Below are 20,602 nucleotides of genomic sequence, written 5' to 3'. Positions count from 1 at the left end.
AAATTCAATGATGAAGACAATCTCAATCTGTTGAATTTGCTGTCAATACTCTGCCCATTTATTAATGGAGGGATCACATGCCTCTTACACGAGTTAACTTTTTAGCCAAATTGAGAGGGGGGGGGGTTGGGGTAAGGGACAACCTGTCAACTCTCTCTCTCTCTTCTTACAAGCCACTCCTTTGACTGAGCCACCAATTGTTTGTCTCACCAATTGCTGTGAATCCATCTTCAGTCACCTCTCTCTCTCTCTCTCTCTCTCTCTCTCTCTCTCTCTCTTTATATATATATATATATATGAGCGTGTATGTAAATATTTCATGACCCATGCCACCAAATACCCACACCCAATATCAAGCCTAAACGATCATGTAATTGAATTGATATTATGAAGTGCATCCAATTTATAGACTTCTTTTTTTTTTTTTTTTTTTTTTTTTTTGGATAAGAATTTATAGACTTCTAATAAGCCTTTTTTTGCGTGATAAATTTGATAGTTACAACAGAGATTAGAGATTTGAATTCTAGAAGTCATCATTAGAAACATCAGGAGATGCCAGTTGAGCTACAAGGCTCTCAACATAAGCCTATTATTATTGTTGTTGTGAGGATGAGACCGATGATGCACACAATTGCTTAGGCATATAAAACTGAACAATAACTTGCATAGTGTAACGTAGAGAGGAAACCAATTAAGACTAATTAAAATCAAAATTTTTTGGGCATTTATGCCTACATTTCCATGAGTTTGACTTTTGTTAAGCTTCTTGTATGTGCATCACATACAAGATTCAATACACAAGATATCGTGACCACCAGTACATGGTGATGAAAAAGAAAAAAGAAAAACCCTCTATTGCAGAGGCACGACACTCTACAGACCCCGCCTATCTAATGCCTTGAAAATTGTCGTTTATCATCTCCACCTCCCTGTCTTCCATAAGGGTTGCTCTCACTAAAACCATGTTTAGTTCCTTCAACTTTTCGCATTTTCCTTCTGAACTTCGAAGCACCACTATCTATGTTCAGATTCACCTTTGGTGGGTTTGAAAAGCAGAAAGAAGCTGCAACAGCCTGAACAAACAAAATACCCAGAACATAAGCATTGTTTTATATGTTGTATATTACGGCACAACAAACAGAAATTAATCAATTTTTCTTTTTAAAAAAATTCAGAATCATTTGAACTCAGGTCAACAAGCATGTCAAATTGGTTACACAGGCTACACCTCTAGCCTAAACAAATCAAGTTGCTGTCTATTGATGTCACCGTAAGTAATCATCACAATTTTCTTGACATTTTTGAACCAAAAACAAGCTAAGGCATAGCTGGTCGTACCAAAAGAAATCAGTTTTCTTCTTCCAAAAGCTGCTAAATGCCCTGAGCTCTAGCCTAATGAGAAGCAAAAGCCTCTCCAAAAATACAAACTGGTCTGGCTGGTTTCTTTATTTGTCATTCCCTAGCGGAACATACCACAAATGCCTAGAGCTTACAGCCTAACAGACATCCAAGGTTCATAGTTGATGAGATGTTGTTGTAACCCTTAGATGAGGCATTCAAGCACTATGTTGTAGGCACTTCCTTTTTCTTTTAATATGATTAGATATTTTCCCATGTGTATGTTTGGTTGGGTTTTCTCTTTTACCCAAAATTTTAGGTTCACAAATATGGAGAGGAACTCCCATAATTGCGGGATTAAAATCCCTCCGTTTGGATTAAAATGGAGACTCCATCAAGAAATCCATTGCTGTTCAATACAAACATACTATAAAAACGTATTAAAAATTTTAATAAAAAATATGACACATCTTTTCACAATATGCTTAGGGCCGTCCCCCTAGGGTCAAAGCAATACAGATTTCCAAATAGACACTCTCCATTTGAACCTAAATTGAGAGGATCCTTTCCCAGAATTAGTGGATATAAAGCTCACCCAAAACACCAATTTAGCCAGGTAGGTGATACTTATTTGGAACCAAATTGCTCGAGACACCTAAATTCAAGAAAAGGCCCTTAAATTTTTTATTTCTAGAACTTTCTTGTCACCCCTACAATTGTTGTCAACAATATATATTTAAAATGATAGAAGTTCCTGTTTACCAAGGAGAAAGGCTTTTAACAGCAGATCACTTATAAATATAAAAGGCTTTTACCTGCAGATCAAGGCGGTGAACATCAAAGATGTCTTTCATAGAGTGAGAGTTATATGCTAATAAGTAGGATCTGTATGCATCTTTAGCTGACTTATTCAAGTAATAGTTACTGCCCACCAACTTCTCCTGCAATAATCCAAATACTCCAAACTAAATCCAGCAGTTTAAAATAGAAGAGATATTGACCATAAAATGTGGAAGCAGTAAAGTACCAGGTGAGACTGCACATTAGCCAACTTCTTTTGATCAAATTCATACTCTTTAACATGGACTTTTTCTGCCTGAAAGTAGATGTCATCTTAGGATGCAAAACAAGCAACTATACAGCAACAATTTATTATGGAAAATAAAGGAAAAACCTATTGGCCACTAATTTGATTCCTACTCATTTTTCTTCACAGGATCCTCCACAAAGCAATAGTCTTTTTCTTCTTTTTCATTTTTTTTATAAGCACTTTTAATGTATTTATTTTTTTAAAAAAAGGCAAGTTACACATGCACTTAATGGGCCTTGAACCCAACTCCGCATTCCCATTCTTCATTTTAATCTAAACTTTAAGTTATACAATAACACCCCCCTCCCCACCCACCCCAACCCAAAAAAAAAAACTAGCCTCTTCACATCATACTAAATATGGACGTGTCGACTTTAACATAAGGATTGTCTAAATCAGTGGCCTCTAGTTTGTTTTGTTGGATTGCTTTTCCTTTTTCTTATTCAGTGAATAAACTATACCTTTAGGAGGCGAAGAAGTTGCAACTCTTCAGGTATCAGAAAAATCAGAGCATTTCCTATTGCACCTTCCCCACGAGCTGTTCGACCAACCCTATGAACGTAATCCTGAAAGGAGTAACCCCAAGCTAAATTTCAACATTATACTAAACATAGAAGAATAGAATATAAAACAGAGATTATATTAAATTTGTTATAGGAGGGCAGGATGGGGAAGTAATCACCTTGGGCTCATCTGGAGGATCATACTGCACAATCCAGTCCTACAAATGAAGACAAGGGGAAAATTACAGAATTTAAAACCATATCAGGAATAACAATAACAGAAATTAATAATTATGTCACATAGTAAACAAAAGAAACATACCACATCAGGAAAATCAAGCCCACGAGCAGCAACATCAGTACATAATAAGATCCCCTTCTCTGCTTTGCAGAAGTCAAAAAAGGTTGATGTCCTTTTCTGCTGCTTTTGCTTTCCATGGATATCAAGGCAGTCCACCTGAATGTATCTCAGTAGTTCAGAATGAAATTTGACCGAATTGCATGAAGAGAAGAAGACCATCACTTTCTTTGACAGATTCCGTTTCAAGAAGGAATACAAAAGAATAAATCTCTTGGCGCTGGGCACAACACAATAGCCTTGCTGCAGCCCTTCATTGGTGACCTATAACATCCAGGATCTTGTCAGATTTCAAAGGCAAGGGGCTGAAGAAGAAGCAACATGATATAAATTCAGGACATCAATACTAAGTAGTTAAATGAACAAGGTCATTGACACAGGACGTGGCAACAGAGCAATTCCTGAAAAATTAGGACACCTCATGGTGGAGATATGATAATTAATTAATTAATCAATTAATACATACTTTTAGGCAAAATTTATGGCTATTTTAAGTTTTCAAAATAAATAAAAACATATCTAAAATCAAAGGAATTTATTTAAATATCTTTTTTTTCTCCCAACACACTGAGGACACGCATGTAGTCCCCAGCGAGTGTGTCTGTGCTCTCACTCTTTAAAAGACAATATTATCAGGCCATAAATTAAAGCCTACACAGTCTCATAATCTCATACTCAAAGACATCCAATAACATCAGTGTTAAAAGGTACAATAAAAATATCATGTTAATAGACATGACATCAGTAAAGTTATCAATAGCAATTATTTGATAGAAGATCGCTCACTGTCACAATAAGCTATTTACGTGCACTGCATGTCAAGTAGTAGTATATTAAATTAAACTTATCAACCTTTTTTCTCCCAGCATCCACATCAATATAGATAGGAGTTGTCTGAAATGATAAGCGTGCAAGATCCTCAACCTACAAATTTACAGGAAAAACATTAGAATCCAAATCAAAACCAAACTATTTGATATTTATATAACACACACACAAGAAAAGTGAAAGTATGTTGATACCAAATTTTCTCCACAAAAGAAAGAAAAAGAAATAAATAGCATAAAATATTTGTAACGTGGAAAAGAGAAAAGATTAACTACCATGCGGCTTCAAAATGACTAACCTTTTTAGTCTGGGTAGCTGAAAATAAAGCTGTTTGCCTATTCTGCACATTGAGTACCGACTCACAATCAGTTAAAGAACCTTGGATATTACCACAAATGATATAGCATATGATTTCAATTACTAACTGATAAGTAAATGGAACTGAGAATATTTACATTTTTAATCATTACATTGCTAAACAAAGTTGAATCTTTTCAGAAAAATAAATTGCATGCTAGATGTAGAAATTGACTAATAAATAACATCTGTCCTTAGCAGCAATGTCCTAGCATCAGACCCACAGTCCTAATTTCAAGTGGTGGAATATTGGAATCTATGAATTAGCTGACATGTATCACTTTGTTTGTTTTGTTGTAAAAGGTTTTCACATGTAATATGTTTTTATAGCAAAACATTTTCGAGTGTTTGGTGTGACATAAAATTTTCAATTGAAAACAACACCATGGTGCCTCCTAGCCACCAGATCGGCGGCCAGACCACCATGACCGATGGCTAGACCACCAGATGGAGAGGGGACAGCCACTGTGTTTTTGTAAAATGTTTTACCATGTTTTTTGTTGGTTAAACGTCTTACAGATTTTTACAAAGAGTTTTATGGTCAATGGAAAACATTATTAGGTTTGACCAAATTTTACCATGAAACAAACACGGTAAAATGCTGAAATTACAGCAAAACAAAGGGTAGTGCATGCGTGTGTGAAAATTTTATTGAAAATAGATAACACCACTGAGTACACAAACTGTGTGCTCAGATAACAAAATCAAGACAAATTACAGCAGTCAAGAAACTCTTTAACAGATTGGAACACTGATGGAAGCATCCCATGGATGCAACTACAATAATTGAAACCAATAGTTGAGACAATTCTTTCAATTAGTACATCCATTCCAAGGAAGCAAAGTGAATGCAACTACAAGAAGTAAGGCATTTTATCAACTTGATTTGTAGTTAACATTGCATTAAAAATGCATGTCTGCTCAGCCAAGTAATATAACTGATGTAGAACAGTGTAAGAAAATAAAGATAATAGAGGAACAACAGGATAAACATGACAAACCCTTGGCTCCACCACCTAGAATCTAGCTGAAAACCTTAGGCATCACCACCTAAGGGTGTTTGGCATCACTACCAAACAAAAGAGGAGCACATTCTAAACTCATAAAATTGTTATTCCAAATCACACTGCCTTTCACAATTACAAGAGCACTAGTTTAATAGGATTCAGGGATTACACCAATATGGAAAATACCTAATTAAATTCCATAAAACCCTTAACATTAAAAACCAAATTCCAAATTCAAATTCAAAAACAAAATTAATTTCAAATTCAAAAATGAAATTTTAAATGATTTTGGTGTTCCTTGCATCAATAACCTTCTTCAGAACAGATATATGTACAACTTTACTTTCCTCCATTGGGATCTTGGGAAGTACCAAACGGAGAAAAACAACCTAGATTAGTTTGGAAAATGCTAAGGAAACAAAGTCAGTTTCTCACCATAACCCCTTCCTTTTTCCATTTTCCTTGTCTTTCTTCCTAATAACTAAACATGACCTGGCTCTATTGTTAGATTTGGTGAAAGCTTGACACAGCATTAAACCTTTTTTTTTTTATAGATGATACAGCATTAAACTTGCACATGGTGTTTACTTCCATATGATAACTGCCTTAATTCACTCAATGATAAATAAATAAATATATATATATATATATATATATAATATTTTAAAAAAAAACATAGATTACAACATATTTTTACCTTTGGTAGGAGCTTAATAATCTGCCTCATTTCGTCCTCAAAGTTTGATTCTAGTATCCTGTCAGCTTCATCAATTATTAGGCACTGCCAGTTCAAGTTTATAAGAAAAAAAAAAATAAGAAGTGTAATTAGAACATATACAGATAAATTGCATGGAATAACTAGCTTTAACTAGAGGGGAAAAAAAATAAATTTATTTAAGATATCTTCATAGAACAGCCTAAAACTGAGGCCCCTTGCAAATTTTTTACTTTTTATTTTTGGGTTCGAGACGACTTTTTTTTAGTGTTTACTAGAATCGACAAGGCACAAATGATGTGAATGCTTAAAAAAAAAAAAAAAAAAAAACGACGACAGCAGCAGCAGCAACAACAACAACAACGAGCTGGGAGAAAGATCAAATGCTCAACAACCAACAATATACAACTGACGCAGGACAACCAGAACAAAATTGAAATAACGGAAAAATAAAAGATATGACCTAGGAGTCAGCACCTAGGCCTTACTTGGAGTCAGCACCAAGCGGGGAAACCAGTAGGAATCAGCACCTAGGGTAGACCTGGAGTCAGCACCAGACCAAAGAAAGACCAAACGGCCATTGTTTTCATTCATCAAAATATCAACTATCTCCTCAAGGAGTACAATAGGTTGCTTATAAAGGATTACTAAACCCTAGTTCTAATTGGCTAGGAAACCCTAATTGCCTTATTACGAAAATAACCTTACTTCCAAATTAAAATATTAATAGCCTAATAAACTACTAGGACCTCAAATATAAAAAAATACAATTGACTTGCAAACATAAATAATACTAAATAAAAATCTTCTTGCGTCTCCCGCATCATTCTCCCCTGGTTGGAGAAAACTCGACCTCGAGTTTTAAAGCATTGAAGGATTAGGATGCTGACAAGTAACACTTGCTTCAAGTCTGGAATCACCTTAGGGAGCATAGGGAAAAGAAAAACCTTGAATTCCACCACATCAAACTCATTTGGAATAACAAAATCAATGTGTGGAATTAGTATAATCTTGTCTTGAACCTTATGAACCATAGGAAGCACTGTGGTTTTAACCTCTTCGACTTCACCAAGATGTAGATCTTCAAAGACTGTGGAGGGTTGATCAGAAGCACGTTCAACAACTTCAACTTTCACATCATGTGCACCCTCAAGCTTGCTAGGTAGTTTTTGAGTGGGTGCCATCATCTTTTCTAACTGGGCATTAATCCTAGTGATTACTTGCTCCCCCAATGTCCACGAAATAGGTGAAACATTATGATTTGCCTTTCTTACAATAGCAAAAAGTGAACTGAGAAGATCCAAGGAAATGTCTTCACTTTCATCTATGACCAGATTCATAATTGTCTCTATAGCTGAAAGTACAGAAGGTGGATGGTTAGACCTAATTATCTTCAAGAAACTTTGAAACATTTCAACAACCAATGCATCACACTCAAGATCCAGCATCACCAAGCATAACTTGACCTTTGCAATGGTATCAAGAATTGAAACCACCTTCTTATAAGAGCGAGTAGACACATGAGGCATATTTTCAAATGCTGCCACAATAAACTGAAATATTTCTTTCATTTGCTCATCCTTATATGGGGCATCCGGTGCTGTTATCCTTGTAATCTCAATAATGCAAGATACAACTGAGACCTTCACATCCATTTCAGCATGTCTCAAAAGTTAATTAGTAATCAATGCCTTCACTGAGGGTAAAAGTGCATCTCGCATTGATTTGGATGGTTCTTGCTCCACATATGCTAACAAATTTTCAACTTTATTAAGAAGAGTGAGAAGATCATCAATGGAGGAAGGAGGGTTAAGGAGTCTATTCCCAGCCTCCTTAATTTGCTTTTCAAATTCTCTATCTTTAAGCTGCTTCTCAAGCTTCCTATCAAAGGAAGTCATTTTCCAGCTCCAACTTAGAGGCACAATACACAAAGACTAAAACTTAATTTTCTGCCTTTTTTATTTTTTTTTTGGTCAGGCAATGTTTCATGGTTCGGTATAGTACTGGGTTGTCAAACAATAGGCTCAGGCTTGCATTTGTTAGGAAAAGGGGCTGATGGGTGGACTTTTAAAGGGAAAATTGGGCCAGGTAAAGAATTTTTTTTTTTTTTGGAAGAATGGGTTTAGACAAGGCTAGGGGGTTACCTCATGAGATCGGATTGATGGAGACTGATGAGATTGCGGCAGCGTGACAATGGGCAAAACTGAAATCATGGCAGCGCAGAACAGAGGTGATGGTAAGGATCGAAGCTGCTGGCGGTGAGTCGCTGCAACTGGGGCTTGCGAGTGTGTACAGCGGTAGTCACGGCGGCAAGCGAGAACCGATGGAAGTGGTTCTCCGACGCGAGGAAGACCAAAAATTGATGAACCAGGGTCAGCGGTGATAGAACTTCTCTGTCTTCGTGGTTGCAACTAGTTTGGTGATTTGAGTATGGGCTTAGGATCTACGGCCGTGGGGTTGGCGTCTTGGAGTGATTGGGATGATTGTGTCAAATTGGCAATGGTGGCGATATGGTGGTGGTGCTGGTAGGATTTTTTTTTATTGTGGGGTCTTCTGGTGGTGGTAAGAAGCAACGGTGATTAGGATTTCTAATGGGTTGTGACGGTGGTTCAACAGATTTTTTTTTTTTTTTTTTTTTTTTTTGGTTCTGGATTGACTGCGATGATACTTCAAACAGATCGGTGTTTGCTCTGATACCAAAATTGACGCAGGACAACCAGAACAAAATTGAAATAACGGAAAAATAAAAGATATGACCTAGGAGTCAGCACCTAGGCCTTACTTGGAGTCAGCACCAAGCGGGGAAACCACTAGGAGTCAGCACCTAGGGTAGACCTGGAGTCAGCACCAGACCAAAGAAAGACCAAACGGCCATTGTTTTCATTCATCAAAATATCAACTATCTCCTCAAGGAGTACAATAGGTTGCTTATAAAGGATTACTAAACCCTAGTTCTAATTGGCTAGGAAACCCTAATTGCCTTATTACGAAAATAACCTTACTTCCAAATTAAAATATTAATAGCCTAATAAACTACTAGGACCTCAAATATAAAAAAATACAATTGACTTGCAAACATAAATAATACTAAATAAAAATCTTCTTGCGTCTCCCGCATCAACAACATAACAAGTTTTACCCGTACAAGTGATGCATGCTAGGCCTCGTTTCTAGGTAAGTAACAAAAACACACGATTATAGCACAACAGGCCAATCACTTGCCAGCTGCTTGATGCTTGCAGTTAAAGTATGATTGCCCAAGACAATATGGCATGACTTGTGGTCACGCTGTTTATGGGAGAAGCAATCACATTCAAAGTCAAGCTTTTTTTTTTTTTTGATAAGTAATAAACTTCATTGAAAATTGATATAAGGAAAAAAATAAAATAAAACAAGGCACACAGGCAGTGTGCTAAAAGGCAACAAAGAAGAGAAACTAATTAGGAATGAAGGTACAAAAGTCAAACATATTAGGAAGAGAAATGAAAGTAACAACACCCAAAGCATTTGCCCATTCAACAAAGTCTGAAAGAAGAAGTGCTTCAACTCATGAATCGACCTTTCATCCCCTTCAAAAGTGGGTGCATTCCTTTCCTCCATATGGCCCACATAAGAAAATGAGGGATCATACTCCAAAGCACCTTAGTTTTGAGTCTGTTAAACTTATGAGGCCAACTTGCTATAAGTTTCACAACACTACGCAGCATGACCCAATGAGCCCCAAAAAGGGAACACACCATATTCCATAACTCTTGAGCTACTAGGCAATGTAGAAGTAAGTGATCAATAGTCTCCCCATTCCTCTTACACATGCAACACCAATCCCCCACCACCAATTTTCACCTCCTTAAATTATCAATGGTGAAAATCTTCCTTAACGCTGCTGTTCAAATAAAAAAACTAAACTTTGTAGGCACCTTAAGATAGGGATCATGCATTGGACTATCCATATAATTCTAGAGACTAAGGATGAACAAACCAGTGTGTTTTTTTTTTTACTTTGATAAAGACAAGCAAACAAGCAATATACTGTCTATAATTAATGTCACCTTTGTGGAACTTACAATCAAGTCAGTACATTTTAGGGACTTAAACAGTATGATGACTCAATGAAGGACAAGAGAACACAGCATATATATATATATATATATATATATTTTTCCAGGGTAAGAATGCAATATTATTGATAAGAATAAAATATTGTTTCTTTGATAAATAAGTTTTGGCCTTGTGGAGGAAAAGAATACGTGTGACCGACCTAACTAATCAGTTGAGGATCCATAGCCCATGAAGGTGAAAAGGGTGGGGGGAGGAGGAGAGGTTCAAACTAGTGATATCTGCTTCATGTGGCATGGTCCCTAGCAGATTGTGCTACCTTGGGGTTAAAAATGATATTATATTTTTTTGTGAACTGAAATTCTCCCTGATTCCCATCCCCAGACCCAAGGAAAACTTTGCCAAAGGAAACAACATGGACATCAAATACATTGATGCTCATAATTGATCAAATAATAAATGTACCTCATTACAAAGAAATGGATTAAAATTATATTACAAGGTAAAGAAGTAATGGAGAGTATACTGCAGATAGAATAGAATGGAGGAAAATAATACGTATGGCTAACCCTAGCTAATCTATTGAGGATCCATAACCGACCCTAACATTTTGGGACTAAGGCTTTGTTGTTATTATTATTATTTTTTGATAGGTAAAAAAAATATTATTGAAAAGAGACTACGTCATGAAAATAAACAAGAGGTAGCCTAAAGAACTACAATGGGATAATATCTACATATGAGTTGACTCTATGAAGGAGTGAATAGAAGAATTACTATCAATAAGACCCAAAAAAAATACCCCTCATAAAGAGAACTAAGAAGACATGCACTCCACATCTTCAAAAATATGCTGATTTCATTTCCTCCATATAGGTCCACATCAAACATAAAGTAATTACTCTAATAAATACACTATAACCTAGATTTTCTTAGGCAAATGTAATCAAACCCAAGATTGAACTCAAACATAAGCAAGAAACTAGTCAAAATTCAACTCAAAATCCAATCGAAAATGGCCCATTGCCATCACTCATTCACAATACTAAGAGATGAGAACTAGCATATAGTATGCATTTAATTAGAAATTATCAAATTCATAAACAGTATCTATATATATCATCTCTTCTTTGTTGGTAGGTTGTAGCCACATTATGCGATCCAATAAGGACAAGTTTCATAACGTTGTAGATTTGTGAAAGCTCCTTGAAAGAAATTCTGTATAAAGCAGCTGTGGGATTTTTGCTATAATATTTTTTGATAGATTATTTGCATAAGCATCTGATATATTCGAATTGCTTTGATGAATTTTGGTAAATATTCTTATAGAAGTGCAGTAAAAATTTGAAGTTAGTCAGTTACCAAGGAGGATATCATGGTATGATTTGAGAAAAATATAAGAATTTGATGGGATAGTTTTTACAACAGCAATACTGTTAACAGTTTGAAGTTACAAATGAGTTTCGATGAGAAAGTCACATATAGCAACATTCGCCTAAACAGCTAAAAAAGTATAATATGTAGAAAAAATATTAATAATAACAACAAAAATAATGTTAAGAAATTGTGTGTGCATTACCTTCAAGGTTTTAAACATGAATCCCTTGGTATTTTGAAGATGATCAAGCAGTCGACCAGGGGTTGCAACTAATAAATTCACTCCTTTGACAATACGCTCTGCTTCCGATCTTCTAGCTGAACCACCAATAACCAAACCAAGAGTCTGGGAATGGTACTTGAGAAGGTCTTTCGCGACAGCATGAGTCTGTATTGCTAGCTCCCTTGTTGGGCAAATAACGATGACTCCGGTTCCATTACGTGAAGAAAAATGGCTGTGATGTAACAACTCGACAGCTGGTATTAGAAAAGCAAGAGTTTTCCCAGAACCTGTCCTTGCAGCTCCAAGAATGTCTTTGCCAAGCAATAGTGGTGGAATTGCTCTGGCTTGAATCTGCATTGCATTTTTTAAAAAAGTGAGGTAAAAAAAATTGACTAAGCATAATAATTAACAAGTCTTCTTCTACAAACTTATCTTAAGCCTACAACATAACATGGAATAGAATAAAAATACTATCTTTGATCAAATACATGATCCCATAAAATACAAAGTGAGAGAATTTCCTTTGCTAAAGAGTATTTACATAATGACCCAAAAATTTTCACAAGATAAATGACAGCTGCCAAGGTGTCAAGTTATTAATAGTAGATGAAAATCAATAAAAATTTGCTAAATTAATTGTCATAGTAGCATTAGGGTCCATTTGGTTAGGCGTTTTGGGAGCCTAAAAGTGCGTTTGTTTTGCAATAGCAACTCCTCGTAGCTTTCTTACAAACGCTCATTTTAAACCCAAAACACGGTTTTGCAACAGCTTATACAAATGCACCCTTACTCATGTATCAAAGAACAGCAATAGTCATATATTCCAAAGTAAACTCATATTTAAGGAAATGAAGTTTCTTTGCTCATGAAATCAGACTAACCCAATAATAATAATAATAACAATTAAGGTTGAATTGAAATGAAACAAGCAAAGGCAAGGCAAGGCTTTTGAAATTGAATTATAAATTTAGTGAGAGAGAGAGAATTTGGGGAAAGCTAACCTGAGTCATATATTGAAATCCAATATCCTTAATAGCATTGGAAGTGGGTTCAGAGAGACCCAAAGATTCAAAGGACTCACTGCTCATAATCCCACCACCACTCTTCTTCACCTTCTTCTTCTTCTCTTCCGTCGATTCCTCACCATTCTCTCTCTCTTCCTCTTCCTCTTCCTCTTTCTTCTCCTCTTCAATCTTCATCTTCTTCTCTTTCTTATTCTTCTTCTTCTTCTTATTCATCTTATTCTCCTTCTCCTCAACCTTTTCAACTTGTTCTTCTTCATTTTGAGGGTTTTGAGGCTCCTCCTCCTCCGCTGAATTCTTGTTGGGTCTATTTCTCTTGCGCTTCTTCTTCTTCTTGTTGGTCTCGTCGGCGACCATTGTTGTGCGCTTTAGCTCTGAATCTTCTGCGGCCATGTTGTTGTTGTTGTTGTTGTTGTTCAGCTGATTCGATTCCAATTTCCAAAGAAAGAAGAAGAAGAAGAAGAAGTTTATCTCTATGAAGGGTTTTTGGGTCAGTCAGTCACTGTTACTAAACCCTAGCCACCATTTCTTTTTTATTTGGGCCGGGCTAAACCGAGTCCAACGGATCGGATCACTTTATCATTTTTTTCTTTCTTTTTTCTTTTCTTTTCTTTTCTTTTCCCCTTCTTGAAAATATTTCGAAATTCAATTGTGTTGAAAATTTGAACCCATGCTAACCCAAAAAAAAATTACTATATATTTATCAAAACCTGTTATATGGTTCTAGAATTATTGTAATATGGTTTCCCAAAATATATATATATATATATATATATATATATATATATTTATTTATTGTAATATGAATACATTATCATCTTTAATAAGAAGTAAAGAGTAATAGAAACTCATATATAAAATATACTTTGATATTTTTCAACACATTTAAAATGCCTTAAGAAACTTTAATGATTCAATAGGGGTCATCCTCATTTTTAAGTGATTGTTTTTGTAAGGACCGGATTTAAGTTCCCTAACCCAAAGGTTGGTGGACTTAGACTCAAAAAACTCAAAACAATGAATTTATAGAAAGTAAGTTGGAAAAACTGGGGTTTAATGATTCAATAAGATAAATTGGAATGACAAAAGAATGAAAACAAACAGGTTTATGTTGAAGAAAAAACGTCCTCAGCAAGATCCGAGGAGCACAACTCTTATATATTGCTTTTAGGTTTGATTACTAGATTGGTTCCTAATTGCTACAGTATTTTCCACTTGATTTCTCGCCCCCTACTCTCCATGCCTTCTTTTTCTTTTATACTATTGTTTCCCTTCACCTTTGCCCTCCACGTACATGCTAGATGGCGGGTGTTGATACTTATCCCATCAAGCCCTTCCTTAGGTCTTCGAATAGTAGCTGTAAGGCTGATAACTACTATTCAGGTATCATATCTACATTAATGCGGCTAGAGAGTTAGCTGGAGAGCAATTAATAGGGTAATAGCAGTTTTTCCCTTAGATATTTTAGAACTCTCCTTTGTACCTTGTTTCTATAATGTTTATCCGTACTAGCAGAACTCCCTAGAACATTCCCCTGAATAGCAACCCATGTATTCGGACCTTGGCTTTGGATAGCCGAGGATACATTTATCCTTAGCCCATCCTTTCAAGCTATTATGACCAAAACAAACTTCTTTATTTATTAACACAATCTCCTCTACTAAAGATTTATCCTCCTCGGACAACCCCTCGTCTTCGGCTTAGGCCATGGGCCAAAGATACAATCAAATAAAGAACTCCTGGGCCTAACATCCCTACAGTTTTCATTTCAAAACCTATATTTTCCTGTGTGTTTTGTTTATCTATCTTAACATTTTTATTTGATTACACTTGTTTTTTGAATATGTTGTTATTTAACAATCAATATTTAATGCCATAGAGCATAGCCAATGTATGCATAGTATCATGTATTTAGTTTGTTACTAGTTTCAAGTTTGAAGAGATTTTGACATGCATACACACAATTTGGCTAATGCAAGAAAGATTAAGGATTTTTAACAATCCCGCCCCAACTGTGTATATTGTCCGCCTTAGGATTCCATGAATTACAAGACCCTCTACCAATTATAGAGAACCAAAAGAGGATCTTATAATCCATGAAATTTCACGTCGCCTAGAGAATCACATGGGGATATGCTTATAAGGAGTGACCTCCCTTTAATGTGTAAAGACATTTTCTTCTAATGTCGTGTGCTTTGAAGAGAACAAAACCATGAGGAGTATGGGTTCCAAAGTGGACAATATCTACCACAATTGTGATGTGGCGGCATGAGTCTTGGAGAAAAAATATATATGAGGTCCATGTATAATTGATAGGCAACCACTCAAAGTCTGTCACATAAAAAATATGGCAAAAAATTGTGAAATAGAATGTGGTACTAGAATCACTCGAGAAGGAAAGTTCAAGTCCCTCCTCCCACTTTAAAAAGAAAAAGAAAAAGAATAAAACCAAATGGCTTGAATTGAGCTTTTAAGCAATATATGGATTTATTTATTTATTAATATATATTTCTTGGCATCCAATCCTGTTGAATCTAAATTGGCCAACCAGCTGAATCTATATGTTTTTGCTCAATCTAAGACTTTTACTACTAATGGGCTGGCCCAAAAGTTTTACCACTCAAGATGGGCTCATTGGCCCCTAGGCCAGCATTTCCAATGACCACTGATTAGTTCGCTTTCCAAATAAGCATATTACGAATGCGCTTTATTTTAAAACGGCCCGCAATGATTACAACAGTTTAGAGCAAACTATTTTTCTTTTGTGTAAATGATCTTAGGACTCTCTTTTCCTTCTTCTTCTTCTTTTTTTGGTTCTCTCTCTTCTTCTTCTTCTCTTTTTTTTTTTTTTTTTTTTTTTTTAAATTAACAGTAAATGATCTTTCTTTTAGGACCTACATAAGATTGTGTTTGAAATTTAGAATATAGAATCACATACATCAATTCATAGTTTACCAAATTAGAGCACTCATTAGATTAAGAATTTTAAAATGTGTGGTAGAACCAAGAGTTTTATAGTTCAATTGGCATCTACCCCCACCCATATTCCCAAAACGTGGCACTTTACTCTCTACCCATATTCCTATTCTCACCTACTTCACCGTTCATTCTCCTTTTTCTCCTATATTACTTTACTTTCCTTTATCTCCATCTTATACAATTTACTTTCTCCTTCATTTCAACTCAAACTTTCTAGCTATGAACTATATATGAATCATCAATTGATAGGAAGAAAAAGATATACTTCAATTTCTTACTTTTTGATATGTATCTGTCTCGCTCTTGCAAACATGTAGGTATCATTGTTGTGGGTTTGTTTTGGGTTAATTTTGTAAAATCTCTATCTCTCTTTTTTCTCATAAACCTTAGAATAGCAAAACTGGGTCTATTGGGATGTTTTGTTTTTTCATTTGGGTCCAACTGAGCCTTCTATCAAGTTAAAAAAGATTATAAGAAATCAGGATTGTCCAATCCTGAATGATCATAGCGATCCTATCAAAGATCCTTGAAAGATTTGGATCATTTTGGACAAGTGAAATCATAAGATTGTAGGATTGTAGGATCGTATGATCTAGATTGGGATTTTGACAACCACACATTATCATCTCTAATAACCAGTAAAGAGTAATAAAAACTCATATAAAATATACTTTGATATTTTTTAGCACATTAAAATGCCTTAAGAAACTTAAATAATTCAATAGGGATCATCCTCATTTTTAAGCCAATGTTTTCATTTCAAATCTTATATTTTCTTGTGTGTTTGTCTATATCTATCTTAATAGTTTCATTTACTTACACTCATTTTTTTAATATGTTGTTACTTAACAATCAACATTAAGTACCATAGAGCATAGCCAGTGCATAGTTTCATGTATTTAGTTTGTTATTAGTTTCAAGCTTAAAGAAATGAGAAGGATTGCAGTTAGTTAATGCCTAGAGTAAAATTTTAGTATATCACATAAAGGACCTTTTTTGAGAAACTCACATAAAGGACCTAATTGCAAAAAAAATACATGTATGATGTATTACTGAATGCAAAGGATTGTCTGCACTTAGCTAATGCAAGGAAGATTAAGGATTTTTTTTACCATGAGATTTTGACATGCATACACACAATAAGAAAATCAAGAAAAATGTTGAAAGTCTTGGAATATAATGGTATCATTTAAATTCTTCAATGAGAAGTAAAGTTCTAGTCCCTTCTCCCACTTAAAAAAGAAAAAGAAAAAAAAAAGGGAATAAGAATAAGCCCAAATGGCTTGAATTGAGCTTTTAAGCGACAATATGGATTTTATTTATTTTTTAATACATATTCCTTGGCATCCAATTCTGTTGAATCTATATTGCCCAGGATCATATGCCCAATCTATGACTTTTACTATTGATGGGTTGCCCCAAAGTTTTAGCATTCAAGATGGACTCATTGGTTACTAGGCCAGCATTCCAATGACCAATGATTAGTTTGCTTTCCAATTATAGCTTATTACGAAAGCGCTTGATTTTAAAATGGCCCACAATGGTTACAACTTACAACAGTTTAGATCTTCCTCTCCTTTTAAAAAAAAAAAAAAAATTTAATTTTTTTTTTTTATAGTAAATGGTCTTTCTTTCAGGACCTACATAAAATTGTGTTCAAAATTTAGAATACTGAATCACATAGAACAATTCATAGTTTACCAAATTAGAGCATCCATTAGATAAAGAATTTTGAAATATGTAGTAGGATCAAGGATTTTGTAACTCAATTGGCATCTATTGACATTTTCAATGAAGATGTTTGTGGTTTAAATTCTTTCACCCCAATTATAACTTGGGGTGTCAAATGGGTGGGTTTGGGGTGGGCATAATTGGATTGGGTATATAAAACTCATTTAACTAATTGCTTCTAACCCAAATCCAACCCAATTATTATGGGTAAATCCCAACTCACCCAATTATCCAATTATCAAAATTATACAATATGAAATTCACAACTACAAGTGCAAAAACAAAGAGGATTAATTTTAAGTTCCATATCATAAAAGAATTAAAATTGTAAAAAAGAAATAAAAGACTGTCATTTTTTCAAGAACCAAACAGAGAAGAAGGAAGCGAAATTACCATAGTAATAAACAGAAACGATTAAAAACACAAATCTACAAACCTGAAATTCCTTTCCACATCCTTTTTCATCTAGATCATACTGAAGCCATTTTCAACGAGGTAATTGAAGGTGTGGCCATCAAAGTTGTAGGTGAACTTGTTGTTGGAAGTCGGAAGAATTTGGAGGCATTGGGAAGCAATGCTCGGGAAATTTCCGGTGAACTCCGTGTACTCCGCCAGAAAGAGAGAGAGAGAAGTGTTTGCAGGCCAAGAAAATGAAGGAAAATGAAAACCCTGAAAGCTAAAACACTGAAATGTCTGAGGGTTTTTTTATTTTTTTATTTTATATGGAAATGGCTGGGTTGAATTTGGGTATATTGTTTTTAGGTTAAATGGGATTCAATGGGTTTTTAATTAAAACCCAATAATCACTGGGTCTAATTGGGTTGCTGCCTATTTAACCCAACTAATAATTGGGTGAGTTTGGGTTAAATTAGAGTGGGTGGGTTTGAGTGGGTAAATGGGTTTGGGTTTACTTTGTCACCCCTAATTATAACTATTAATTATCAAAATAAAATAAATATGTGACATTAAATAATATATGGGTTCTAGGAAATGGCCTAATGTATTTGCATGATGGCAGGCAAATTTTATTTTTATTTTTTATTTTTTTCTCTTTGAGATAGACCAGAGTGTTAGAGATATATTAAACATATTAGCCCAATGTAATAGGTTCAAACTCACCTATTATATGTGCAAGATAAGTCTCTTATTTGTACTAGTAGTTTAGGGTTTAGTTTCTTATGTATATTTATGTTATATGGTTCATTGTAATAACACAAATTTTGTATTACATTTTTACATAATAAAGATATAGCTCTTAAAACAAGATTGAATCACGTATACAGATGGAAGTCAAGTAAATTCTCATTTTAGAACATTTGCATCAGCCTTGATGTGAATTTAGCCAAATTTGGTCTTTGAGTGAGCTGCGAATGCTCTGACATTGTAGGGCTATTGATGACTATTGCTGCTATATATTCCACCACCTCTATAAGCTATAGCTATGCTATTTCGGTGCTTCCCATGATCCCATCTTAATTAAGTTGAACCAAACGACCGGTGATTATACAAAAATATTACATACCATACTTTTTCTTTTGTGTTCAATGTGTTGAATGAATGAATAAGATTTTGCTGTATCAAAAAAAAGTTCATCTTCTATTTCTTTATGTTAGTATATAATTAAGTACTAAATTTTTTGTTGACAGCTCATTGGTAAGATTGTCATGGATGATGCATAGAAATTTGCTTAGAACGTGCATGCTTTGACTGTCAATGCTTAATTTGCTTTTCCATTCACATCGATCGATCTTAGTTGTGTTCCATTAATATTCTGCTCTGCCGGCCCGTTGAAGAAGTAGAACAAAAAGAATGTCTATACGCGGAATTCGGTGCTCTTCTTGACTTTGAGTTCTCCTTCTTTTAAGCAGAGACCATTTTTTAAAGAATCATTCTTAATTATTTGAATGTTTTTATATACTATTAAAAAATGGTTTTTAATTTTCTTTTTTTTTTTTATAATAATAATTGATAATTACCACAATAAGGGACTAAGGATTTGAATCATTCCTCTATATATATATATATATATATATATATATAAATAAATAAATAAAAACCCTTGAATAATGATTTTTTTTTTTTTTTGAGAAATAATTACAATATACTGCTAACCCACAATTGAAATCCTTTTCCCCAAGTCCCCAAAGCACTTTGTGTATGAGAATGTATCAATTTAGTTACAAGGCTTTTGACAATGATTCTTTTAACATAGAACAACATAGGATACCATTGGATTATAAAACTCTTTAACAGATAGCTAATTAATAACTTAAGAAATTTGATGGAGCTCAAAATTGATAATTGGATTATCATCATAAAATGAAGATCTTACCACCAATACAGAAAGATGAGGAAGCATACCCTGTTTCAAGTGTATGCTTTTTCTCCCTCGCAGTTGAGTGGGTTCCAAAATTAACGGGACCCACTAGCTATGAGTGTGAGGAAATATACAAGAGAAACATAATGTATTATCTCATAGGAACAATTTATCCATGCGCAGTTTCCAAGAAATTTCCAACGACATGCCAATTTGCCATGTTGGTAATTTGGGGTCAATGTCCCTAGTCCTAGGCCAAGGCTAAATTTAATTCTATTCAGTAAGTCTATGGCTAGGTACAAATTATTATTAGACTAGTGATCATAAGTTTGTTAGTGGTATCTTCTTTTTGTGGGATTTGGTTAATAATGCATGGTATATTATATATAGTTCGTTAATATCATCATATGGTCTGTTGCATATATATGTCGAAATCCAACACAGTTGTATATATTATTATACTACAAAATCATTGTCAAGTCAAGGTTGGTTTTTTTTTTTTTTTTTTCATTGTCAAATCAAGTTAACCGCGTTTTACTTGCACACATAATATGATAGTAACCACCGCTATTTTTAATATATAAGAAAATTGTAAGTTTAATTATTGAAACAAAGATAAAAGCGATATATCATGAACTAAAATAGATTTAATTATGTATGGATTTTCCTTCATTCAAGTTGCATATGAATCAATGTTCTTG

At 34.5% G+C, this 20,602-nt stretch overlaps 1 protein-coding gene across 1 annotated transcript; it reads right to left on the bottom strand.

Annotated features, from left to right (window-relative positions):
- Nucleotides 1-692: 692 nt before the first annotated feature.
- Nucleotides 693-13,385, bottom strand: LOC115987773 (DEAD-box ATP-dependent RNA helicase 51-like). The gene is made up of 11 exons (XM_031111370.1): nt 12,854-13,385; nt 11,832-12,203; nt 6,179-6,262; nt 4,416-4,457; nt 4,142-4,213; nt 3,254-3,553; nt 3,111-3,149; nt 2,890-2,994; nt 2,366-2,434; nt 2,154-2,279; nt 693-1,073 (listed from the first exon to the last, which is right to left on the bottom strand). The coding sequence occupies exons 1-11, from the start codon at nt 13,265-13,267 to the stop codon at nt 891-893; spliced, it is 1,806 nt and encodes a 601-aa protein (XP_030967230.1). The 5' UTR covers nt 13,268-13,385; the 3' UTR covers nt 693-890.
- Nucleotides 13,386-20,602: the final 7,217 nt, after the last annotated feature.

This window comes from Quercus lobata, chromosome 4, assembly GCF_001633185.2.
Source record: "Quercus lobata isolate SW786 chromosome 4, ValleyOak3.0 Primary Assembly, whole genome shotgun sequence".
NCBI classification, from domain to species: domain Eukaryota; kingdom Viridiplantae; phylum Streptophyta; class Magnoliopsida; order Fagales; family Fagaceae; genus Quercus; species Quercus lobata.
Note: the sequence above shows the minus strand (reverse complement) of the source record. Positions and strands in the feature narration are given on the sequence as shown.